At 47.8% G+C, this 25,351-nt stretch overlaps 9 protein-coding genes across 9 annotated transcripts; 5 read left to right on the top strand and 4 right to left on the bottom strand.

The window, feature by feature from the left end:
- Positions 1 to 505: 505 nt before the first annotated feature.
- On the top strand, positions 506 to 1,333 carry VFPPC_09397 (hypothetical protein; the record flags this gene model as incomplete). Its single annotated transcript, XM_018287939.1, has 1 exon — positions 506 to 1,333. One exon carries the CDS (start codon positions 506 to 508, stop codon positions 1,331 to 1,333), a length of 828 nt encoding a protein of 275 aa, XP_018139278.1.
- A 651-nt stretch (positions 1,334 to 1,984) lies between these two features.
- VFPPC_09396 (hypothetical protein) lies at positions 1,985 to 3,542 on the top strand (the record flags this gene model as incomplete). Its single annotated transcript, XM_018287938.1, has 2 exons — positions 1,985 to 2,798; positions 2,869 to 3,542. 2 exons carry the CDS (start codon positions 1,985 to 1,987, stop codon positions 3,540 to 3,542), a joined length of 1,488 nt encoding a protein of 495 aa, XP_018139277.1.
- A 274-nt stretch (positions 3,543 to 3,816) lies between these two features.
- On the bottom strand, positions 3,817 to 6,183 carry VFPPC_09395 (heterokaryon incompatibility protein (HET) domain-containing protein; the record flags this gene model as incomplete). Its single annotated transcript, XM_022428655.1, has 2 exons — positions 3,817 to 5,469; positions 5,515 to 6,183. 2 exons carry the CDS (start codon positions 6,181 to 6,183, stop codon positions 3,817 to 3,819), a joined length of 2,322 nt encoding a protein of 773 aa, XP_022284141.1.
- Positions 6,184 to 6,469: 286 nt separating this feature from the next.
- Positions 6,470 to 8,031, top strand: VFPPC_09394 (hypothetical protein; the record flags this gene model as incomplete). The annotated part of the gene is made up of 2 exons (XM_018287936.1): positions 6,470 to 6,903; positions 6,957 to 8,031. The coding sequence occupies 2 exons, from the start codon at positions 6,470 to 6,472 to the stop codon at positions 8,029 to 8,031; spliced, it is 1,509 nt and encodes a 502-aa protein (XP_018139275.1).
- A 579-nt stretch (positions 8,032 to 8,610) lies between these two features.
- On the bottom strand, positions 8,611 to 9,126 carry VFPPC_09393 (snoaL-like polyketide cyclase domain-containing protein; the record flags this gene model as incomplete). The annotated part of the gene is made up of 1 exon (XM_018287935.1): positions 8,611 to 9,126. One exon carries the CDS (start codon positions 9,124 to 9,126, stop codon positions 8,611 to 8,613), a length of 516 nt encoding a protein of 171 aa, XP_018139274.1.
- A 753-nt stretch (positions 9,127 to 9,879) lies between these two features.
- On the bottom strand, positions 9,880 to 11,502 carry VFPPC_09392 (fungal specific transcription factor domain-containing protein; the record flags this gene model as incomplete). Its single annotated transcript, XM_018287934.1, has 3 exons — positions 9,880 to 10,611; positions 10,712 to 11,383; positions 11,443 to 11,502. 3 exons carry the CDS (start codon positions 11,500 to 11,502, stop codon positions 9,880 to 9,882), a joined length of 1,464 nt encoding a protein of 487 aa, XP_018139273.1.
- Positions 11,503 to 19,991: 8,489 nt separating this feature from the next.
- On the top strand, positions 19,992 to 20,663 carry VFPPC_09389 (dihydrofolate reductase; the record flags this gene model as incomplete). The annotated part of the gene is made up of 1 exon (XM_018287931.1): positions 19,992 to 20,663. The coding sequence occupies one exon, from the start codon at positions 19,992 to 19,994 to the stop codon at positions 20,661 to 20,663; it is 672 nt and encodes a 223-aa protein (XP_018139270.1).
- Positions 20,664 to 21,114: 451 nt separating this feature from the next.
- VFPPC_09388 (MFS general substrate transporter) lies at positions 21,115 to 22,806 on the top strand (the record flags this gene model as incomplete). The annotated part of the gene is made up of 6 exons (XM_018287930.1): positions 21,115 to 21,150; positions 21,204 to 21,472; positions 21,555 to 21,617; positions 21,667 to 21,704; positions 21,729 to 21,898; positions 21,952 to 22,806. 6 exons carry the CDS (start codon positions 21,115 to 21,117, stop codon positions 22,804 to 22,806), a joined length of 1,431 nt encoding a protein of 476 aa, XP_018139269.1.
- Positions 22,807 to 23,924: 1,118 nt separating this feature from the next.
- On the bottom strand, positions 23,925 to 24,952 carry VFPPC_09387 (fungal specific transcription factor; the record flags this gene model as incomplete). The annotated part of the gene is made up of 2 exons (XM_018287929.1): positions 23,925 to 24,450; positions 24,504 to 24,952. 2 exons carry the CDS (start codon positions 24,950 to 24,952, stop codon positions 23,925 to 23,927), a joined length of 975 nt encoding a protein of 324 aa, XP_018139268.1.
- Between the last annotated feature and the right edge of the window lie 399 nt (positions 24,953 to 25,351).

The raw sequence follows: 25,351 nt of genomic DNA on the forward strand, positions 1-25,351 counted from the left end.
AGCTTGGGCGTAAAGATAACCGGAACGAGCACAGTGAGGCTGTCAACATGCCCAACATAACATCAAGTTGCAGATTCCTCGTCTAGCAGAGTTAGCAGTTGTCACAGCCCCACCACAGCAATTGGTAGACCTTCCATGATGGTGCATAGGGAAGATGGCGCAGCACAGAAGATCCTCGTCAAACACCCAGAGTGCTGCGCCTCCCCCAGCAACATGGCGCCCAGTTCTTGAGCCACCAAGCTAGGAAACTTGAAGCAATTGAGATTCGTAGGAACATCTCCTGCATCAAAAAGGCGGCAATAAAGTCATTGCCAACATGTCAGCCTCATTTCTAATGGGGCGAAGATGCGGCAACCCTTGTTAGTGGAAGTAAGCATCCACATGTTAGACCAGGCAGTCATGATTCCACAATTTCTATAAATCTTCCGAATGACCTCATCCCAGTAAGCTTCGAGTGCAACTCAACATAGCACTTCTTCAACCGCCAAGTTGGCTCATTGTCAACATGTCCTACAACTCGAAAGCCTCTGCGCTGCAACAGCCACAAGATCCGCAAAAGGATTCATCTTCATCCCAACCACCAGCCTACTCCTCCCCTGCATTCAGAACAACATTCGGCTCCGTCTCCCTCCACATGAGCGACCGAATCCGCTTCGTCCAATTCCCACCCGAAGACATCGCCGTCATAAAGAACACCATACAGCGCTCCTGGGCATGGGGCATCCAAGCCGAGCGCCCGTACTCGGTCTCATACGAATTCAAGCTGCGAGGAAGTCCCTGGAGCGGTTCCGGCACCGGCTCATACGCCGTGCCTGCGCTTATACTCATGCGAGAGGTATTTGCGAGCCTGTACTCCATGGGCTGGATAATGACAGCGTCAACCGACATATCGCGCAAGAAGTTCGACAAGGATACGCTGATATTCCGCAAACAACCTGTGCCACCGCCGGCTGCTACCTGGACGGCTATTTCGTTCAAGACGGGGGATAAGCTGCGGTTTTTGGGGGCGCCGCCGGAACTCATAGCCGCGTTTTCTACGCTGCTTAAGAATATGAAGCTGCTGCAGTCGGAGGCGGTCAAGGACCCGAGGCTGCAGTATCATGAGTTTAAACTCTATGGGTATCCGTGGGCGGCGACTGGTGAAGAGACGATGAAGACGCGTGTGTTGATTCTGAAGTTGGTTGAGTTGTTGGAGCTGCATGGCTGGAGTTTGTATGCGAGTATTGATCAGAATAGCGGTCCTTCAGGCGATTCGAATTACAGCGAGACGGATAGTTGGTATTGTGTGAAGTCTTCGGACTGGCGGCCGGGGAGTATCATTTTGCATAGGTAGGATATGGCGACGTGTAATTATTTGTTTCATTGCCAGTGTGGACCGAGCGCTTCAATATTTATAGCCTGTCGATTGATCTAATGATAATAATGAGCTCCTTCACAAATTCAACTACGCCATTTGCTTGCAGCGGCGTGGAATAAGGCTGCGGCCTGGCATCCAATGGCTACTGTATGTGTTGTGAAAGACCTGGGTTCAACTTTGCAGCCAGCAGGACGAGGCTATTGTTTCAAGTTTGGTAATACCTGCAAACGAACCGTACAGCTACTGCTCATCAGTCTCATGCAGGCTCATTCAGCTGCGTACTTGGCGGCTAGGTTGGGGGCTGTGGCAACCAAATGCCAGCCAGTAGTTCCCGTCTGAGGCTGCCACGCAACATTAAAGCCGGTCAATCCAACTGTGAAGAAATGAGACGAGAAACTTCACAGTGAGGCTGGTCTTCAGCATGCAGGTCTAAATTTGTGCGACCATGAGGGCTCTGGGCTGACTGCATGACGCGTGTCACTTGTAGCCGTTTGCAAGTTGATTATAAGTGCAGAGATTCAGCCCATCTTCGAATGCGAGTCTCATTGTTCACAACACACTGAACTTTCAGAGAGTTCCAAAAGAACAAAACTTAGCTTTCATCAGCTTGCTGGCACCAAAATCGCCATGTCGGACTCAGATTACGGCAAAGTCTGCCTCAACGTGGCAGTTGACCACCGAATACGACGACTTTACAATCCCGTTCACATCAATACGTCCATACCGTCTAGCCATGTATCTCGAATCAAAACACGCGGGGCTACACTGTTGTCCACCGAAGACGAGATCGATGTCACTGCCCAGCTCGCAGGTCCAGCAACCAAAGGGGGCATTGTGGTCATGCTTCAACAGCCCCGTGCAAACCATCAATTTCAGAAAGGCATCGATGCTGTTATCGAGGGCTGCAATACCCTCAAAGCCGTCGATGACATCTTCTCCACAGTCTCATGCAATACGCTAGACATCAGAACCAACGTTGCTGTGCTCGACCTCTTGCCGTTCGTCTCCGATGAGGTCGACATCATGCCCGACGACAAGTTGAGAGACTCGTTTTGCGCCTCTGTCGGAGCCATTTGCGACAAGGAGCCAGACGTGGTAGTTTGCGCCGGTCGAATCCATACCAAGAAATTCGCTCCCAGCAAAGCGGAAGCGATAGAGTTGGAATGCATAGGCGTAGGAAAAGTGTTTGGAGCGAGGTACACTCCACCGATCGAGGCCAGATTCCAGAAACCAGATGGAGGACCTCTCAAGGTTCCAAGGGTGAATGCTTCCCATCCGAGCCATGCTCTACACTATAACCCACATGTTAGCAGTTTCCGGCAACTCCTTCTCCTTAATGGTGTAGAGGCGTGCACAAGAGTTAGAGCCGATGACTGGGATGACGAAGAGTGGATGGTTGACTTGAGGAGTCGAAGTCAAGCAACCTCAAACAAGTTATCTAGTAAGTCTCCCTGACGAGTTGTGATCCCGGCTTGAAGTGGTTGGGTTACACGCTAACTATGAGCCTCTAGCACCGCCGTCTGCGTCTCACGCTCGACATTCCAATGCTAAAAAGAAAAGATACTTTCCAGACTATCAGGACCTATACTCCGATAAGCTACTTGACATCCAACAACATATTGTACAAATCTTCCTGTACTCGCCGTTGAATACAGAATCCCCATCCAAGTTGTACCAAGACATCATGTCGCGGGATTTGACTCCCGCTGGTGGTGGAGTGAGCCTATCTGAGCACTGCAACGATGCGAGTCTCCTTCTGCGAGAAATGACCCGGCTTCAACAGAAAGATTGGTCAGAAAGCAGGGCCAGGGACGTGGAACTATCTTTACAGGATGCAGCTGGCGATACAGCAGACTTTGTCAAACAGTTGCGCAAGGTTGTTAAAACGGCGGGGGCATCTCAGTTTGCATCGATAATACGGCGCTTCGTGGATTCCATTGCTAACTGTATCGCCGTCAAGGTTAGGAACGGAGACGTGTTTCCGGGTATTGAGTTGATGCCGGGTTGTGTCGCGTTTCTTGACTTGGCGACGGAGATTGAGTCGCTGCTGCTGAAGCTTTATGAAGAGATGACAAGGCAAAATATGGCGGTTGCGGATGAATTGTCGAGCCACTTGGAGAATATGACGTTGAGCAAGGAGAAGATTGGGCCGGTAGTTGGTGTGACAGAGGTGACGATGCCGTAGTTTTTGGTTCATACAGATACCACTAGTCTTATTGTATTTGTTCTTCGAGTTTCCGGCATTTTGTTTGCGCTGACGAATCTTACGAGAGCGAGTGAAAACGAGAGACCAAATTGGACACTTTTCGTTAACACACACAGCGTATTCTTGCCACACATCCTATGTGGCAACATATACGTCGAAATTGTTGTCTCTAGAACTGATGTCGGTCCATGTAGTGAACAAGCGTTTCAATTCCTCGTGAAAGTCATTCTTCGCCGACTTAGCTGAACCAGAGTCATATCAACGAAATAGTTTGCGCCTTATATCTATTAAACATAGGCTTCACCCTCATCCCAGACTTCGCTTCAACGCAATGCTTCTCTACCGGCCACTCCATCCAAAACCGTCCAACCCTCTGATAAGTCACCTTCACTCCCTCCGGCGTTCGGTCCAGCGTCCGTTGCAAAACGAGTCCATTACTCCATACACTCGAAAGGGTGCCCTGTTTATCCTCGTACAACAGTTCCCTGACCAATTCTGCACAAAACAGCTCTTTGGTTGCATCCAAGTCCGTCACATCTAGATGGACCTCGGCGTCTGCTTCTTCCTCCAATGTTTGAACTGTGATGGTATTTGAAGTGTTGTTTAAGTTGCTACCACGAAGAACTGGACATTTCAGTGCCAATACATCCTGCTGTGGACACATGCTGCTCGAATGAGTTTCCTGGACCAGCACCTCAGCAACTTTGACGAACTCGCAGCGTTTTCCTTCTGCCTTGTCGGTTCGCTGCACTAGTTGAGAACGCACAACACCATTTACAGAATGCCACGACCAGGTTGGCTGGTGTGATGTAGGTCTGTTTGTTGAGCCTGCGGCCACGTACCAGAGGAGGTCGAAAGTAATGTGACGAGCCCATAAGCCATTCAGGTACGTGAGCTCATCAACGCCCGCGATTTTTTCGACAAGGCCAGAGAGAAAGGTTCTTTGGGAAGTATGATGCTCTAATCTGGTTCTTGAGTATGCAGTAACGAGTTCGAACCAACAGTGATGTAACTTGAGCTCGTCTTTAGCGTCTGGAGTTGAGGACCGAGTTGTCATGAGCTCATTAAGTAATTCACGCCGGCCATGCTGCCCATTCTGGCACGGCTGCCCCTGCGGAGAATACTCCGAGCAAATGTGCGAGTTGCATTCGAAGAATAGAAACTTAGATCCAAAATGGAGAACCCGACGCGATAGAAGTCGTTGTTCAAAAGCCCAAGCTTCCTCATTAAGCGGACTCTTATCAACTTCCACGGAGAAACATTCTTTGTTGTATGCCTTGTCGGAAGGCCGAATGCTCAGTGCCTCTCTCTTCGAGAATCGGATGTAGCAGGGAAAGTCCTGAAATACACGGTCCCGCGTGGCGAAAAAGCCGCCGTCAGCGTCGTCAGATGCGCATGCCGCAATGGTACAGTAAGCGTTGGCATATGTTTTCCCCATGCTGTTCATGCTTTGGTTGAGGTCCTCGTCGTCATCCTGACAATTGCAAAGCACGTCAATGTATAAGTAACTCAGCCCGAGCTGACGGGTGAGCCGTATTGCATGCTGGAACGTCAAAGGCAAGCTACTGTATCTCATGTTCTCTTGCCAATCATTCTTCTTACTGAGGGTCAGCTTTTGATACTCGGGCACACCGTCTTTACCTGGTAGGTAGCTTAATGCAAGATACCGGGCCCTGGATGGAACATCGCTGAGAGAACAAGTTTCAACGACACGAAGTGCGCTAGATACTTGATCGCCGACATGCAATAGCCTCTTGGGCATGTAGTCTTCAATATACGTCTCACAGCGGCAAGTGCTGTTGTGATTGGCCTCGCAGTCGGATATCCAAGACTTGGCAAGCTCAATACAATGTGCAGAGCCTGTGGAAGCCGATACGTGAGTCGATATAGGGAGGCCGTTTCGTAGCTCTGGTACAAGTCAGTATTAATAGCTTAAGACACGAACGTGAGCCAGCTCACCTCGGGTTATGCGTATGGGATCAGATAATCCCACGCGTTCTTCAGGTTTCGGGTCAGCATAGAAGGACTGCATCGTGAGGCGAGCCTCCTCATCTTTCCAAATAGATATCCATACTGTAACTGGTTTGCGCTTTGCGGCGAAATGCTCTTGAATGAAGGAGATGATGTCGTTCCTCGTCTGTTCTGAAAGTGAGAGCCATAGGATTTGACAAAGGTGGCAGAGTTCCGTCCTTCGATGCGGTAAAGGCCACCCATGCCACTCTCGCCGAGGAATAACAGGAAGAACGGAACCAGATAGTAGCCTTGACCGGTTGACTAGTCGATAGCACGGCTTACAGAGTCTGCTCGTCGTCAGGCAATCCTGGCGACCCGAACAAGCAGCAGTTTCCGTCAAGAGGGGAGTCTGGATATGCGCAAATCCCTTGTATGATTGCCAGCGGAATGGCCAACGCGAAATTGTCCAGTTCTCGCGTAAATGAACGGCGATCCGTCGTCCGTAGCCCGGAAGCTTGGGTATGGTGCAGTAGATCAAGATAAGAAGACCTAGTGAGCCCACTACGATGACGATAACTATGAAAATAATGAGATAAAAATAAAGCAGCATGCCAACAGCATATCCAATTAGCTCAAGGGCAGTCCAGACATCCTGAAAGAGCCCCATCTTGGGAAGGGCAAATGTCAAGTTGGCACCCAGCCCCAGAGATGGGCGAAAGTAAAGTGTCGCAGCAGTTGAATTGAGAGGAAAGAAAGAGACTGATCCTCATGGTACCGATAGCGACAAGGTGCATCTCAGCCTTGCTTTGAAGCGTGTGTCGACTATCGACGCCGTCATCCAATCAATCGGATGAGGCGAACTGAGCTGAAAACACCTCTGTCTGTGAATACTGCAATGCGCGTCTCAGCCTATCTCATGCTTTTCCACTCTTTGCCAGCAAAACCTGAGCATAATGGTCGTGCCGCCCTTTGGTTTCTCCATCGGCGACTTCATTGCAGGAACAGATCTGCTCATTACTCTTCTCGGTGCCTTCAAAGAGAAAGGCGGCGCTTCCACCAAGTATGCATCCGAAACGGCCTTTCTCACCAGCCTTGTGGCTTCGTTGAAGCACCTGGACGAATATGTGACGAGGACATCCCAGGATGCAATCTCCAAGGATATGGCCAAGCTGCTGAAAACCATTGACGGCCCTTTGGATGAGTTTAATTCATTTCTTGACAAGTACAAGACATCTCTGAGTTCGACACCAACCGACTCCACGTTGCGCAAGACAAAAGCGACGGTTTCCTACACGATCAAAGACATCTCTGGAAAGATAGATAAGCTGCGGAAACAGGTTGAACAACCCCTCAAAGCAGTCAACTCACTTCTGTTGCTCCAAGTCATGTACGTGACCCTTTGCCTTGAACCCTATTCATGATGCTGACGCCGTACTTTAGAAAGTCGATGGAAATACTGCCCGAAAAGCCGCTACAGCGAAGCCAATTAGCACAAATCGTGGAAGCTATTAAAATCGCTGATATTCCCGCCGAGCTAGAAAAGCAAATACAGATCCTGCAGCGCTCAGCAGCTGACCACAATCTCAGACAAGACGACCAACTACAGCATATTAAAGAACTCCGTGCGAAACTAGATGGGCAGATCGCAGGACTTTATACCGCGGTCGAGGAGGCGAAGAATGCGGCCGCGGGAAGCCAAGTAAACGCCGAAACGCAACTGAATGCATTCAACGCGATGCACACTAGCTTGTATGCTGCCCTGGAAAGCCGTACGGATAAACTGGACACGGCAATGAAAGAGCAGACGCAACTCATATTGGCGCTGAGCCATTTTTTAGAAGAGAAAGTCGCTTTGCAGGAACGCGTACTGGCCGAAAAGGATCATTCTGAAGATGATGAGGCAAAGGTCGAGAAGGCATCTTGGCCTCCGGCAACACTCAGTGCCGCACATTTGTCTCTCACGTTGTTGTCGACGGTGGTGTCTAGCATTGTTGCCGTATCTGCCACAAAGAGAAGTCAACTTGATCAGCAGGCTGCCGTGAAGAGTAATGGAGTTTCATCCCGCGCATACCCAGCTAGAGAGACAGCAATACGCACGTCCACCGTCGAAGCTACTACCAAAACATCGCCCGAGTCGGCACAGTTAAGAGGCGTGACATGGGCTGCACAGTATCGTAGTCAACGCGGCATGCAATCGTCTACACAGCCAAAGAAGGAGGACCAAGTTTCGGATTCTTCATTTTCGGGGGTTGGAGCTTGGACGAGCAGCTATCCGGGCTGGAGTGATAAGCTTTCGAAACTGGACGAATCTAATCCGGACCACTCGGGGGGAGGCATTGGAAGTGATCCATTTGGTGGAACCTATGGCGGTGGCCCTGGTCCGGTGATTCCTTCATCTACTCCGGCATTTGGTAGCAGTTCAGGCGGAGCTGTTTCTGCAGACACGGATTCTGACTCGTCTGTCGGTTATTCTGGGGGGCAATCTAGTAGTTCTAGTGACTCAAGTAGTGATTGAGAGAGATTTAACAGATGAGACTTCTAGTCTACCCATTAAGGAAGTGACTCTAGCCATTACCGCTGATTTCTATTTTTGGGACGAGCTAATTATTATTCTACATGGAGTCACTTTCATTTGCAATACTCCCAGATTTCCAAACTTCATCAAGCAGATCCCAGGCCGCAATCATCTTCGGACGTCTCCCCGGCTGGTTGGTACACCTCTCCCTCTACCGTCAGGTGCCGCAGCAAAAGGCGGCCTACACATATGGCTCGGGCAACTTCTCTACTAGTTTGAGATGAGAGTTATCTTATGCGCATCTTATTTCTTTGTATAGCAACCCGTCTGTTTGTAGCCATTATACGGCTCCCTTTGTTTATCTTTTTTGGGGGGAGGAATGACTTTTTCTGGGTGCAGTGTGCTAATTCATGCTATTCGGAGTAAATGTAGAAAGTATTGCATCATGATATTGCTACACCGCCGGAACACCCTTGTATTTCGCCTCTATTCCAGTCTATACTGCGGATTATCAAAAAGAGGACTGAGTAGAGTGTAAAATTCTCCAACAAGTCCCATATTCTATCCTCGCACCTCACGCTACATCACATACCGCAGAAACCAAGTGAAAAAGGATCCCGTAACCAGTCCCAGCCAGAACCGATACCCCGACAACCACATCGATATAAGTCGCCCCTTAGACAAAGCCCCAATCTGCGTCATCAACGTCAAACTATCAGAGCATATCCACTCCTCAGCCAGCTCACCATTCTCAAATCGATACATCTCATGGCTCACGTAGTCAATCATCTTTCCTGTGCCCCGTACCCCCAGGAACTCCCCGCGATGAGTTCCTTTGATCCTCACACGCACAGCGACTTTGTCCTCCGCAGCAACTAGGTCTTCAACATGGACTTTAACATCGGGAAACGTATCGAATAGTATCTGGGCATGCTTTCTCCAGGCGTCGTGGCCGCGCTTCTGGTAAGGCATCTCGGCGATGTTGATGATGAAATCTGGACGCATGAGGCGGAGGCATCCGTTGATGTTGCGAGCATTCAAGTGTGCGAATGCTTGTTTCAACGTGGCGACGTTGGTTGAGGGAGAAGGTGGCATTTTGAAACATGAATTTAAGGGGGCGGCTAAGGACAGGCAGAACTTAATTGGATCAAAGTTTGCAGTTCATGCTGAGTTCTTATACAATTTTCCGAGCCAAGTCAGGTACTCAGGCATCTCTTGAACCAGTTTGACAGAATGATTGACATTGACAGGTTCCAGTTTTAGGTTAAGGTTAAGGTTGTGCTAACCCGAAGGATGCTAGTTTCCGATGAAGCCAATCGGACCAAGATGCGGGAACCTCCACTCCAGCAACAAGGAGCTTGATTCGCCATGAGGATATTTGTTCCTTGATAGGCAACTGGGCTGCAAGACCGTTATGGAATTCGGCCAGCGATGTAGCCATTCGCCATGGGCTATAGGCATCTTTCGTATTCTCGTGATACTCGCAGATATTTTATTGACCTTACCTGCCGTTTCTATGGCGCCAACCTGATCACCTTTGACGCGCAGCGATGATCAGTGGGCTTTAAAAGTATGTCGTTGAGCAGTGAGGACTTCCTTTCCACCTACACAGTGAACAGGTCCTGGGGACTGCTCAACAAGGCCCCCATTCGGTTTTATTTACTCCATTGTGCAAGAATGACGAATTTGTGTATGTGTTGCTCCCTCGCCGCAGGGAATATATATACAAATGGCTCCTACTAAGTTGCTTGTGAAGACTACGGCTCATACCTCTGCCGCTGCAAAGGAACCATCATTCTTCAACGTACCAAGATCCTTTTCTGCAAAATGCTTCTCTACGGAAAGTGTCTAACTACCTTCCAGCGCAGCTGCCATCGAAATGGCCAGTTGAAGACCCATATGTCCCCCAATGCGGCGTAGTATAGAAGCGATCCAATGACTCTGCTCTTTAGGTGTCGTCCACAGCATCCCGCATGAAAACAGCGGCCAGAGCAGTAAAAGAGCGCCCGAAGAGGATAGTTGCGCTGTGTTCATGTGTTCCGGCAGCTTGACTGCGTCACAGTGTCGGGTGCAGGATAAGAAGTAAGGTACACTCTGGCAAATTGCAGCTGTCAAAGCCCTAAGGATGTTGATGGAATCACTTATTTTTCCCATATCGTCTGTAGATCCGTGTTGCAGTGTTGCAGTTACAATATGGTTATGAATCATAATGCGACTGGAGCGGTATGCGTTCCACATGGTTGCAACGTAGAGGTCTGGGTACGTATCGTACTGAGACATGTAAGCAGGTTCGATCATGGTTGACGTGAGGCATTTGTAGGACTTGATAGCCCAAGAGGGTAGAATTGACTGTTTCCAATCCTCAAACATGTTATCTATAGGGCGCAGCATCGTCTTAATCACGACTGGAGAAGATATATTCTTGCGTTTTATCTCCACACGAGCCGCAATCAACTTTTTCTCAATATCACCAATGCCGTTCAACGCAGTATTGTAGTTGGGTCGATTGCCTTGGGCCCAGCTTGACCAGGTCTCGAACGCAGCCGGTAATGGTTCTTGTAAGTGATTGCAAGAAATAACCTATTACTCGTGAGCAGGAGATTGTATGCCGGTGATGTATCTGAGAGTGTATACATACAATGGACCCAAGCAACTGCATTATCATACCTGTAGAGGGCGCAGAGTCACTGCTGGACTGTGTTGGTCCTCGCATATGGATCCACTGAGCCGCAGCAGTAATATGCTGACTGAGTGATGACACTGAGTTTAAGCTGCCAGAGACGATTACCTGAAACACGTCAGCGTAATTGCTAGCAGAGAGTGACCACACAAGGGAAGCTCTGACCTCAAATGTACCCATGAGCAACATAGCACCCAGGGTATCGTCTGTGTTCACTTTCTGGGGGTGCTGAATGTCAGCGTGTAGCTGTCGAATAGCCTCGCCATACAACTTATATGACTGAAGTTTCCAAGACGGCACGTTTCCTGAATTAGCCAGAGCAGCAAGCCCTGCAGCAGACGCCGCTGTTCGAAGCAAGCTCCGACTGCGCCTTTGAAGTAGAGGCGGCAGATATGCGTGGCTTGACACTTCTGGGGTGACGCTAAACACATAATTATGCAGAAAGAAGGCGATGGCCCGGTCCTCCAACGGCGGAGATGGATCGTGGATGCGTATGCCATGACCCTGCGTTACGTTGAGCACCTGCGCCATCGTGGCGACCCTCCGTACGTCCTTTGGTGTGACAATGGTCCATTTATCGCTCTGAGAATTTGTGCCTGACTGTTCCCGGAAGCCTGGACAAGTCCACTTGGCCTTTCGGCATTGCGTGCAAGCTGGTGGTGTCAAATCGCACTACAGAGAGTCAGGTCTCAGGGAAACATTGCCGCAAATAGTTTGAGGTATCCGCATGCCTTAATTTTTCGTCGTTTGCAAGTATCACACGCTTTGATGGCTTGGAAAACGGTGGCCATGGTCGTCACAAATCTTCATGCAGGGTGATGATGGTTGGATGTTTGAAGATGGCGCCGCGAAACGAGTTAAGGCGTCAAGGATGTAGTGGCCAATCACTTCCGGACTGGGCTACTCAGTCGATCATGCGCCGAAATAGTAAGGCAACAATAATTAGATTACCAATGAAACTGGCTGTTTTTCTTACTATTACCAGCCTCTACCATCCATGTTGGCCAATTTGGCATGCTAGGTGCGGCTGCTATCAGCTATATCAGAGCCTCGATTTCCTGTCTATCGACACCAAATAGGTAGACCGAACTATTTTCACGTCAACTTCCGTTGGGATACGAGGGCTCGAGCGAACAAACGTTCACCAACAAGACCAAAAATTTCTACACACGCATTGCCAGGCTGCTCTATTCACTGCATACAGGGTCCTATGCCGCCATCCCGCATACCTTAGTCTATAGACCTAGGCACATGGGCGAAACCAAACGTTAAACGTTGGGGAGCTATGAACCGCCAGGGGCTGTTGTTCACTGAGAGGGGACAACACAAATGTGACAGCCCCCGTGGTAAATACTGTGGCACAGTTGAGACATGTTCAAGCGTTTGTAACTAAACAAGAGCAGATTCTTGAAGACATGGTACATATTGCATCCTCAGAGATGAGCGTGAATCAAGAATTGAGGCAATGGCGACGTCATTGTAAGGCTCACGTTTCTCTACGCCTCAAGTCCTACCCAGTAACTCAACAGCCAAATAAGCATAGATGATGTTCTTAAACCCCCAGAAAATGTATTCGAGCACCAGTAAAAGGCTGCCCAAGGGTTATTACGGATTCTGCGCGACTGATTCGCAACTGACCACGTCCGTTCGCTGGTTCGCCCACATTCACTACTTCATACCACGTCGAGGTTTGCTCAGTCGCAGTCTCAAGCCTCCCAACTTGACATTCCTCTCCGCATATCCGTTCTCACCGGCCCCAAAACAATACAATTACCTAACGGGCCAAACCTAAAAATACGTAGCCACCAAGTCCTGCGCCGCACGAATCGTATACTCAACCAACTCAAAGCTATTCAACCCCGACGTAAAATACGTACGCTTACTCCCCTGCAGGCCATTGAACCGCTTATACCACCCTCCCGCCACCGAATCTGTCCCCAGATGAGGAAAGTAATCAACCTGGCCACTAAACGCGCGTACATCCCGTGGCGTCACCGGCAGGCCAGCCTGCTGAGCAACGTACACATTCCTGTTGACCTTGCTCAGATCCGTGATTAACCGCCTCTTGACTCGTTCTTCAGCCCCAGGTGCGCCAGGTTCATCCGCGGAGTAAACGCTTGCGATGTTCGAGTTTGCATGCAGGTCCGTAACGTACACGGGTTGACCTTGGGGGACGAACGGCGAAAGCGGGTCGGGAAGTGCTTGTACCAGTGTGACATTTGATGGGAGTTGTTTCATTCTCACGGCGGAGGCGAAGTAGTTGCTTGTGCCGACTTGGGAAAATAGCGCGTTTTCTACGGGGGAGAGCTGTAGTCCGGCTTTGCGGAGGGCTTTGGATGTTGGCGGGAAGGCCATGATGAGGTGGGAACATGTTTGTGATTTGATGTTGCCTTTTGGAGTGGTACGGTAGCGAATTGTTGGAGAGGCATCGCGGCCTATGCGTGTTAGATGACCAAGTTTGCGTCGTAGATTAGACCAACGTACATATCTCCTGGATGTCAACGCCTAGATAAATTGGGCCCTTTATCGTCTGGGATACGCGTTTTAAGACGTCGAAAAAGTCTGCCAAGTTAGTTTCCCGGAGCCTTGCGCAGTTATTAAGAGATGACAAACCAGTGGTGTATGGCTGCACGGTGCCTATGAAGCTGCCTACGATATCGGGTGCAAAGAATTGAAGGTGGTACACCTAATACATGTTGAGCACGGGGTATAATTATATTGAGTCATGAGCACCTACTGCGGGCACCTTTGTGTAATCTCCATATCCATAATTTCCCGCCGCGCGATTTATCACGGAAGCTATAACGGGAAAGTTGTTGGCAAGCAACCATTGCTTGGTAGATACCGCGAACTCTTTGGGAATGCCATTCTGAGAGGAGTCAGCATCAACCAAGGTCTTTGAAGCTCATCCGTCAATGCGCATTGCACGTACCTTGTAGCCTGGTACACCAATAGGCGCAAAAGTCCTTTGCCAAACGTCAGAGTACCGAATTAGCTCCGCCTGCAATGCTTGGACCGTTTGCGCAGACAAGGGTTGCCTTTCAGCGGCGACACCGGTTTTGGGGTCGAAATCCCAGCCAAACGTCGACCCAAACTTCTCGTACGCCGCTCCAGTTGAGGTGATGACTTTGAAGGTCTGCGCATAGCTCGGACTTTGTGTGAAGAGGACTGCTCCAAGGGGAAAGAAGTTGCCACTGGTGCGCAAGCTCAGTAATTGAGTCGTCTAGGAGGCGTGGTGACGGGCTTACTCTTCATAGTGAGATTGGCATTTACCGCCAACGGTAGGACGCTTCTCAAATAGAACCGTCTTGTAACCCTTGCCCTCGAGCGCTTTTGCTGCAGTGAGACCAGATACACCCGCCCCCACGATACACACGGGGTGAGCAGATGGAGTTACTGCTCCAAGAGCCAAGGGCAACAGAGAAGCTGCCAGTAATAGAATCCTCATGGCGAATAATCGGAAAGGTGCAGCCGCTACTGTTGTTGTGTGCGTTACGCCGCCTAAAATCGAGGGCACCATGCAACAGATATATGCCGAACAGGCGAGGCCTTCATTCACCTCGCGTCACCAGCACGCTACATTATAATCATTATAAATGCAAGCTAGCGCTGACGACAGAGTCAAATTGTCTAATGCGGATGAAATATTGGATGCGTTTGACCCCTGCCCATGGACCTTATAGGTTGCTGAAGGCGTTGGCATAAGCCATGGCTGAGCGGGTGACCGACCCTGGATATGAGAAAATTGACAGACTAAGGGATGGCCCCGTGGCTAACCTGAGGGGTCCTCTACTTTTGTCAGGTCAGCTAAGGGGTCAACTGGTATTATAGGTCCTAAGGCTGCACGTTAATTAGCCGCAAGATATAGAGCACCTCTTCGGTAAACTTAACTTAAGTTAACACAAGTTAGCTATCTCCCTTTAAACTTTTAACGTAAAATAGTATATAAGAATTATAATTCTTTATTAATATATTATATAAATAGAATTAGTTATATCTATTACTTTTACTAGATTAAATTAATTTATAATATAGTATAAATTAAATATAATCTATACTTAATAAAAAGAGCTACACCTAATATACTAAGTAAGTTATAATATATATTTTATGGGTGGAAAAGGTACCCACTATAGAAGGCGAAAATTAGGGAAAAGGAAAGAAAGAAAGAAAGGGAGAGAGGCTTCTAAAGAAATAGTAGAGAGTGGAGCAAAAAGAAATAGCTATATTAAGTAAGGTTAAGTTATAGAGAGCTCTTATAGAGTCCAGCTAAGCTCTAGTAGAAATCTATGGTAAGTTCTTAGGTAGCTCTCTTTGCGTTCTTGTCTCCTTCTCCCTTAAGATCTAAGGACTACGCTTAAATCCATAACAATAAGTAGGCTTTTACGTAATTAAGTGTGTAGCCTAAGGTAGCATTGCTTAGGGTGGCTTAGCGTGGCTAAGGCGCAGCTAAATGTCCTCTATAGATATAGGCACTATACTGCTCACGTAATATCTAAGGTAATACTATAAAGAAATAAAGAAACTTAAAACCTTTAAAGAACTAAGTTATATACGTTTAATGCTTTGTCGGGGGAAAAGACACACACCCAGCAGCAAGGCTAGATGCATGGGTTTCGTTGTCTAGGGCCTTTGTAAGCTGGGAGGAATCCAAGAAAGTCAGGGAATTCAGGGAATTCAGGGAAGTCAGGGAAGTCAGGGAAGTCAGGAAGGGAGGGAGGCTTCCAAAGAAATAGTAGGAAGGGAGGCAGGAAGAAACAGCTCTGTCAAGTAAAGTCAAGTCATATTATGAACAAACAGCTATGCAGCCAGAAGGTTGAAGATCTAAAAACTAGCTAAAGCTTGCAATTAGGGGTTTTTATCTATAGAATAAGTGGGCCCCCACGTGATCAAATGTGTGGCCTAGGCTAGCGTGGCTTAGCGTGGCATAGTGTGGCTTAAAAGTTCTCTATAGCTGTGTGCACTAAACTGCCCACATAATGCATATATTTGCCTTACTCTTAAGAAGATATACTGCATGTAAGGTTACTTTATTATTATCTAGTTAAGTTACTTATTCTGTAGTTCTCTGCTAGATAGCCTCCAGGCAAATAGTCTCTAATATCTATTTAACTTATTGCCTCACTTGTGTCTTGCCTTAATTAGCTCTATCTTGGAATAATACATGCACTTACACTTTAATTTAGTCGCGCTAATTAATTTAGGGCACGGAGCATATAGCGTCAGACATAATAACTACAAACAATAGAATTATCTAGTGCACCTAGACACCTACGCTAAGTCTTTCAGGTAGATCTAGACATTATCTACAATACAATTGCGTTAAGTCTTGTGATAATACTAGTTGCTTATTGTCTATAGGTATAATAGTATAAGTGCTATATTTAGTTATTTCTAGCAATACTAGATAATTAGCGCAGTATCTATAGATCTATAGATGTATAGATTTATAGATATAAAGCTATATATCTTAAATAGGCGCGTATAGACTAAGTAACTAGATAATATATTAGCATATATATTAAGAGAAATCTAAACTAAATAAAGGGGGTTTAAAATCTACTCAAGTCTAGTACTTAAGTAGTCTTGTCTCTCTAGCACTTAATATCCTATTAGCCTTATGCTATTTGCACTTTTAACTCTTATCTCTTGTCTCTTGTCTTCTAACCCTTAAGATGCAACTCTCTCTTGTTTCTGTTGTTGCTATGGCGGTTCTCATAATCTCGCCAGCGATTGCGATTGCAACTCAGCCGACCATGACTTTAAGGAGGCTGGAAGCGCGGAAGGGGCCAGGGAGGCCGGGGCCAGGGTCTCGTACCCAGCCCCGGATACCGCATCTGGCTACCCGGGTGCCGCAATGGGCTTGGGGTCCCACCCCCCGTATAGTGGCGCCTGTCCCCATTCCGACTCGAAGTTATGGTCAACGTTATATTCCTCCTCCTCCGCTGCAGCTACTTTACCCTCCTCATAACCCTCCGCGTCCGCCTTCGCCGCTTTCGCCGGCTCGGCCGCCGCCTCGGCGTCTGCTTCCAGTTCAGCCGCCTTACTCTCCGCCTCTGCCGCCTCCGCCTCGGTTGCCTGGAGCTCCGCCTCCGGCGTCTACGCCCCAGAAGACCATGCCCCCTCCCCTGCCCCCTAGAAGCAATAAGGCACCTGTAGTATATACTATAACTAGTTCTATAACCCCACGTGCAGGCAGTTTAACATTAAATGTTTAAATGTTGCTCTGCTCACGGTAACCAGTTAAGCCTTTTTGGCACTTTAATGTTACTAATTGTCTAAAATAATAACAGTGTATCCCATCAAGTTATAACGCTGGGAGCTGCCATTTAGTAAGAAAGGGCAGGAACATAAGTATCCCATGTTCTAGCCAATCACCAGTACGTTAGGTTTTCTAAATATTAAGTCTATCTAATATTAAAGCTAATCTGCCTATATTAGTGTGACTCAAGACCAAACTCAAATCGCAAATGTATAGTAATGGAGAATTTTGCCTTATGCAACGTTTTGTAAATCTATTTTGTGGGCAGTTTAGTGCACACAGCTTTAGGGGACTTCTAGCCATGCTAAGCCACGCTAGCCTAGGCTATACATTTAATCACGTGGGGGCCCACTTACTCTGGGGATAGAAAAACCGAATTGTAAGCCTTAGCTAGTTTTTAGATCTTTAACCTTCTAGCTGCATAGCTGTTTGTTCACAATATAACTTAAATTTACTGAATAGAGCTGTTCCTTCCTGCCTTTCTCCCTACTATTCCTTTGGGAGCCTCCCTCCCTTCCTTTCTTCCTTTCTCCCTTTTCCCTGTTTTTTCCCCTTCTATAGTGGGTGCCTTTTCCACCCACAAACTATTAAGCTAGCTATTCTTGCGATTTAAGTTAATATATTTCTATTTACTAAGAGCTTTTTCGTATATCTTTATACTATTTATACCAGACTTGGAATAGAAATAAAAATAGAAATAAGGGAGTAAAAAGGGGCTGCGTTGCGTTCTTTAAGCGAGTAAGAGCTAATGGTTTGTTGGCCTAAAACAAACACACCCAAGAGCTCAGAGTGGCCCGCGAAATACCGCACTTACACGCAGCTTATCAGCAATTTAGTCTAGATTATTACTTCCCTTTAGTCTAAATAGTTAGAATCCTTCTAATTGCCTAGATTAAATTGTACTTAATCTTTAATTGCTTTAGTCTTCCTAGAAGACTTTAGCAGTACTATTTGGTAGTATACCTCCGCGAGGTATAGCTTGTAGCAAAGAAAGGTGCCTTTAGGCCAGGTGGTTAGAATCCTTCTAATTGCCTAGATTAAATGGTATTTAATTCTCAATTGCTTTAGTCTTCCCAGAAGACTTTAGTAGTGTTATTTGGTGGTGCACCTCTGTAAGGTATAGCCAGCAGCAAAGAAAGGTACCCTTAGTTAACAAGGGATTTAGTAAACAAGCATTAGACGCACCAAGTAAATAGCTCTAGTTAAGAAAATTGCGGTTAAGTCTGTTAATTAAATGTCTGGCTAAAGGGGAAAGAACCTCCCTTTTATCTGTAAAAGGTAGAGCCTTTTAGAGTAAAAGGGAGGTTTAGTTATACGCGGGAATAAAACGGAAATAAGGTTAATATACAGATATAATGCGGATATAACCTTAGTTAAAAGTAGCTTAGGATAATAGCTTATTAGGTAAGCAATTATCATAGAATATAATTCGGAAATAGTATAGAAATAAAATATATTCTATATATTTATTAAGGATTAAGTTATTTTTATTCTAAAGAGAGGAATTCCTTCTTTATATAGTAAAATATTAATTAGAATAAGGTTTTAATAGCTTTAAAGTTAATTGCCTTAATATAAGGTTTAAATAGCCTTAAAGTTAAGTGCCTTAGTAGTAGACTTTGCTTGTGATAGAGATATTCTCTTTCTATAGAAGCTCTTTCTCTTATATTATCTGTGTGCTAGCTACAAGATCAAATGAAAACTCTAAGTCCCTTTTTCCTATCCCCTTGTTAGGCTCCCAAGTGTGAGCAATTCCGCCCACATAATAGTAATAGTAACCTGCAATATTAGTATTAGTATTAGTTTGCATTTAATATTGCCTTTTGTATTTCGATTTAAGTTAGCTACGCAATATTGAACGCAATTATCCTAGACTAATCTTTTGTATCTATACCTTAGATAGTATATGGGACTAGCTTAGAGGCTTTTATGTACTAGTATTACTAATAGTTGTTATGGTCTAGCCCGATTGGGCCATCGCGGGTGCTAGCCGCAGACATACCGGTTGCTCCGGGCCCTTTGACCATTACGGCAAAAGAGTACGAATTGAACTAGTCCCTTGTGACGGCTCAATCTAGCACTATACAGGCTCCCTCAGTTGCACACACAAGACTGGGCTTAAGCCCAGACCTTTACAATGGTAACTTTTCTTATAGAAAGAAAAGAAAAGTGATTAGTTTAGTTCTATAAAGAGCTCTTATAGAATCTAGCTAAACTCTAATAAAACTATATATTAGTCTCTTAGATAGCTTTTTAGCTTACTTCTCTTCTTTCTCTTAAGATCTAAGTATAATACTTAAATCTATAATATACTCTTTTACTAGTTAGTTTAAAAAAAGTATAATTGAATCTATTAGTTAAACTTCTAGCTAGAGCGAAAAAAGCCTTTCTTTTATTTATATACTAGCTAGAAGATTAAATAAAAACACTAAATTTCCTTTTTCTAATTCTTTTATTAGGCCTATAAGTATAAGTGATTCTACCTATATACTAGTTTATAGCGTATTTAGAATAATAGCTAGAAAGAAAGAAAAGTATAGAGCTAATATATTATATATTCTTTTATGTAAGAGGTAGATAGTATATAGCTAATTAGAAAAGAGTAAAGTACCCTTAGGTAATAGGTTTAAAGTGGAGCACCACTTGGCTACCTCTTAGTTGATGTACCACCTCCCCTGGATATTGAGTTTAATCCCGTCGCTACCTATCCGAACTTGTGTTCCGGAGATGATTCCTTTTGGGCGGGCTGCCCCTGGCACTTGGCTGGGATCTGAGGAGTACCCTGGTTGTCCGTTTTGTCCGAGCGTGTGTGCTAAATTCTGACTCGACTTCTGCGCTCAGGTCAGAGTTCCCCTTGACAGTGGCTAGAATGTCAGCCCTATTTATGGGCTATAATGGCCTCGATCGCACGGGTATTAAAGTGGAAACAAAAGCCGTTATACCATTGAAGTCGTTTAACCATTGTCCTATCGCGTGCGAAAGTGAAGGCTTTATTGAGGCAATTCCATCCAAATCACCATGTCTCAAGAACAAGCAAGCGCAACAATTATTGTGGCCGCCACAAAATCCATGGGCATGAGCTACAAACGGCACTTGCCATGGCCAAAGCTGAAGCGGGAAAACGGCTACTTCGAAGCCACCACAACAAGGCGCCTCAGTCCGGAGGCCATGAACGCCGTGATATTCGGCTACAACACTTGGGATAAAACGCCAACTAAGCGATACGCAGACCGCATCAACGTAGTCGTGACGCGATGCCCTGAAAAGGTAGCGCCGCGATTGCAAGGCGATGTGCGGAAAGAGCCGCTTCATGTGGCGACAAGTCTCGAGGACGCCATGCGCCTTCTGGCAGATACGTACCGTGGTCCAAGTTCAGCGTCATCGAGCAGTTCGTCCGACGACGGCTCCTTGCCCGCATTGGGCAGGGTATTCATCATCGGAGGCGCAGACCTATGTCGCGAGGCTTTGCAGCTGCCATGGGTGGACCGCCTGCTGCTTACGCGGGTAGAGGCTGATGTTGAAGTTGACACTTTTTTTCCGTTGCAGATTGATGGATGCGGGAATGGGGATTGGGAGAGGCAGAGCGGAGGGGATTTTTGTGCTTGGGCTGGACCTGATGCGCCGGTTGGGATGCAGAACGAGGGTGGGATTGAGTGGGAGGCGTATATGTTTAGGAGGAGGTTGAGGTGAGGGATGATGGGGATGGTGACGAATCAATGTTGAGTGAGCGAAGCGATGGTCTTTGTATTTGGACGTCTAGATATTGAAGCATTTGAGAAACTGTAAGCGTCGTTCCTGCCTAAACCAGAGTACACATGCTTGGTGAAATTGCCCCTTTTTCAACGCATCTCATTGGTTACTGCATTCCTCTCTCGTCAGCAATTAGCCCAAAAGCCGAAACCTCACAATAAATACATAGACTTGGCTCTCGCTGACCTTCCATCCCGAAGAGTATTGAACTTCATCGACATGAGCAACCCCTCATAAAATGAAACACCCACGACTTTGCCGCGCTCCATGGATCCAAATAACAGAACCAATGGCCTCCCAATCGCCCAACTAGCCATCATCTGCAAGTTCCCATAATCCATTCACCACCATCATCTCACTAACATGACCCTCAGGCGCAAGTCGCTTCGGCATGACTCTTTGGATCAACTCCTTTCCCGTCTACCTCGTACGTTATTCCGCTTGGCTCACCAACGCCAGACACAAACTAACGCCAAGCAGCCCTACTTCCTCACAAAATTCAACATCAAAGACCAAAATGTCGGCTACTGGGTCGGCGTCTGTTCCGCCACCATGTCCATCGTCAGTGGCCTCACAGCGCCCTTATGGGGACAACAGTCGGATCGTCGTGGCCGCAGACCGGCCTTTGTACTCGCCACTTTCGTCTTTCTCATGTCGGCGCTGGTTTTTGGCTTCGCGCCCGCCCTGTGGACCGTGTTGCTTGTCATGGGTTTGGTGGGATTTGCTACCGGTGTTACGCCTGTTCTTCAGTACGTTGCAGTGTTGGAGTTGAATCATGTCTTGATAACAACTCCATCTGTCCAGATTTGAGCATAGGCTAACATTTTGTAGTACAATTGTTGCGGAGCTGGTGCCTCAGAAACAGCTGCAGCCCAGGGCATTCAGTCTGATACCGTAAGTATACATACCAACTTGACAGGATCTTCACTGACAGTGTCCGCAGCCTCATGTGGACTATAGGTAGTTTCAACTCTCTGCCTGGTATGCTCATCTAACCATCAACAGGAAGTATGGTCGGTCCCATCATTGGCGGCTTCACCATCACGAACACACACACCCAAGGGACATCGAGTCAAAAGCGCAGCATTCTCACAACCTTCCCATTCATACTCCCCAATCTCATCGTATCCATCCCCCTCACGGTATCTCTCATAGCCAGCATCCTATTCCTATGGGTACGAAACCTACCATCCAACACACGAAACGTACGCCCAACTAACCAACCCAGGAAACCCTTGAAGGAAAACACACAAACGACCCTGGCCTGCAAGCAGGATCAACCATCCGCCGCCTCTATTCCCAACTCTTCCACCGCAAACTCTCTAAAGAAGCCCAAAACCACAGCTACCACCCCCTCTCAGCAACCGACACCGAATCATCACCACAACCAAACATCGAGCTCAGCCCCCCTCTCGCAACCACATCCCACAGCCTCTTCACCTCCTCCATCTTCACCCGCCAATCCCTCTTAACAATCCTCTACATCTGCTTCCTCCAATCCCACAGCAAAATATGCGACGAATTCCTCCCCCTCTACATGCAATCCGACTCCCTCCCCAACACCCCCCTTCCATCCATCCTCTCCACCGCAGGACTCGGCATGTCCCCCCGCACAACAGCAATATACCTCACAGCTTATGGCTTCGGCGCCATCATCATCCAGATATTCATATACCCCCCCGTCGCCGCTCTTCTAGGCGTCCTGAACCTCCTTCGCGTCGTTTCACTCGCCTACCCCGTCTTATACTTCTTCACGCCGTACATTTCACGACTCGCAGGGCCAGGACAGGCCATCCTCCTGGTCGTACTACTGCTGTGTAAAGCATTCTGCGGGATATGTGCGTTTCCAAGCTCGAAGATCGTTTTGTGTAGCGCGGCGCCTAGTAAGAGCGCGCTGGGGCGGTTGAACGGCGTGAGCGCCAGTACCCAGCAGTTGGTGAGGGCTGTTGTTGCGGTTGTGGTGGGCAAGTTGTTCTCTGTGGGGTTGGAAGAGAAGATGATTGTGTTGCCGTGGTGGGCTTTGTGTCTGATTAGTGTCGGGGGTGCTATTACGGTGTTTTGGTTGGAGTATGTGGAGGATTAGACATAACATTGAAGCTTTGTGGGCGAGGGAGGAGAGTTATAAATGTGCTACTGAGTTTTGATGTTTGGTATGATAAGTATAAAAACGAGATAGACCACATAACACTGCAGGTCAGTGCATTATACACAACAGGGACAAAGACATAATCTGAGCATGCCAGCAGCATTCGCTGCCCAATAATCGCTCCATTGCAAAAGCGGCGAGTCGTCTATAGCTTACAATACAATAAACACATGATCCATCCCATCCCACCAGCCATGCCAAACTCCCCATCGCTCAAAATCGTACAAAAAAGGGGCATTTACATCATCACCCGCGCATTTCTCCCTTGATATTTCCCCCTAGCCCCCTATCCGCATGCGGTGGCAACCTATGCCAGCCAACCCAAGCTCAACGCAAGACTCGAAATAACCATCATCGTCATCATCATGGTGAGGTTGTGAAAAATATCGGTTTCCATGTCTTTGGAAAATTGGGTATCAAACGCTAGCTTTGTTTCAAATGTTTGCTTCCCGAGAACCAAAAAGGAAAAAAAGCCACGAGGCAGGAAATAGGGGGAGAATATAAAACCCGTCCGGGGGGGAAAGACGGGAAAGGAAATTACACTCTCATCTCATGCTCTTGATAAATATTACTGCTGCGCCGATTGCTCCCTTGGCGGCGACAAAATCTGCCTCCCTGTACATGCCACCTTTGCCCATGTTTATCTGTTTATCTTCCCTGTCTCCTAAAACGCCTAGCCGTGCTGAAGGACCAAAAAACCAAAGTGAATAGGAAATAGAAGACATTGAAATGAAATGAACGAGCTCCAAAGCGCATAACGGGATGATCCGCTAGCAGAGCTCCTGAGAAGGGAGAGGTTACTAAAAATTGTATCAAAATGGTAGAGTGGGACTGAGTCTATCCGTTCCGTTCCGTGTCTTCGTTTGAGTGGGGGTTACGGTCGTCGTAAAAACGTTCATCGTGTATTTCTGGTTTTGTTTTTTCGTCTTTTTGGGTGGCGTTGCGCCTTTGTGGTGAATAGGAGTTGTGATTGTTCAAGGCTGCAATTGTCCGAGTTGCAGGAGATTGAGTGCAACCAGGTCAGCCTTGGGCGACGACGGTGCAAGTTGAGGTTCCTAGATCATTTGCGCCGTTGGAGCTCCCAGGTTGTGAGTTGCCAGACCATGTCGCAAAGCGTCCTGGAGCTCGGCGATCTGCGCCATCATGGCAAGCGAATGTTGCGACTGTTGGTCCATTTCGGACTTGAGTTTCTCGTTCTCCTCACGCACACGCTTGATCTCATCGCGAAGCTCGGTAAGTTCATCTCCCTGTCCACTGGAACGACGCTTGCGCTTCATGCCAGACTTTTCACTCTCGTTGTCGTCGGGTGACGCAACCGAGTCGGCAGGAGGCGTAGTCCCGTCGCCGTTGGTGTGTACCCGCCGCAAATGCTCATTCAGGTTCTCCTGTCTCGAAAAGCCTTTGCCAGTATGTCGCTTGCAGTTTGGATGAGGGCAGTTGACGGTATTTTTGGGTCCACCATGTTTGCCATGAACTTCACGCTCGTGTCGCAACAAGCCGCCAGAGTATGTGAAGCCTGGGAGGTTCTCGCATCCGGGAGCCGGACATCGGTACGGTCGCTCGTGCTTATCCATATGTTTGCTATATAGGATTAGTGCCTCGTACGTATCTTATAGCGGAAAGGCAAAACTCACTTCCATTCGCACTTGCGCGAAAATGCCCGAATCTCCTCTTTGCAGTCGTCCAAGGCGCAGTGAAACTTGCCGTCGGGTTGCTTGACGACATCTCTATCGGGCTTGGGGATCGGTTTTACTCGCGATGACGGCGGTGATCCAATACCCGGAGATGGGTCTTTGCTCTCCGACATGGGATCCGGTATTGAGGGTGCATGCAAGGAAACCTGAATCGGCGAGGGGAAACTGGTTGCGCCAAGGTCCAGCCGTGTAGCGTCCTGCACGCCGGTGCCATCATCCATCATGCCTCGATCATCTCCCAGCAGTGCGGCATCAGAAGTGTAATGGCTGAGATGCTCGGCGACTTCGGAATCTGTGTACCGTTGGTCGGCGCCATGATCGTGCTCGTCGCCTATCGGCGGATAGGCTCCGTCATGAATGAAGGACCTGGGCTCGTAGGCGACACTCATGACTGCGGCGCCTCGATATGACGAAGGGGAAGTCGCTCGAGGGTGCCGCGACGAGGCCTTGTGCGGCAAGGGAGGCGGAAGCAGACGACCGCGTGGACCGCGTGGGCCGAGAAGAGAAGGCGCCGATCGCGCGAGATGCCGCGGAGTGTGAGTGTATTCGTCAGGGCGGATGCGTGGTGTTGTCGCGGTAGGAGTCGTCACCGGTGTCTGGTACAAATTGCCAGCACCCGACGATAGCAGGTCGTGCAGTTCTCGACGCAACGAATACGCAGTAGCGTCTGTCTGCGTCTGGGGTGTTTTGCTGGCCTGAAAAATATGGTATGAAGGTGTCAAACCATCAATGTCCGCCTCAGCGGAAATCCAGAGTCCAGCCAGCTTGAATTTGTAAGGAGGAAGTCA

This window comes from Pochonia chlamydosporia, chromosome 7, assembly GCF_001653235.2.
Source record: "Pochonia chlamydosporia 170 chromosome 7, whole genome shotgun sequence".
Taxonomy (NCBI): domain Eukaryota; kingdom Fungi; phylum Ascomycota; class Sordariomycetes; order Hypocreales; family Clavicipitaceae; genus Pochonia; species Pochonia chlamydosporia.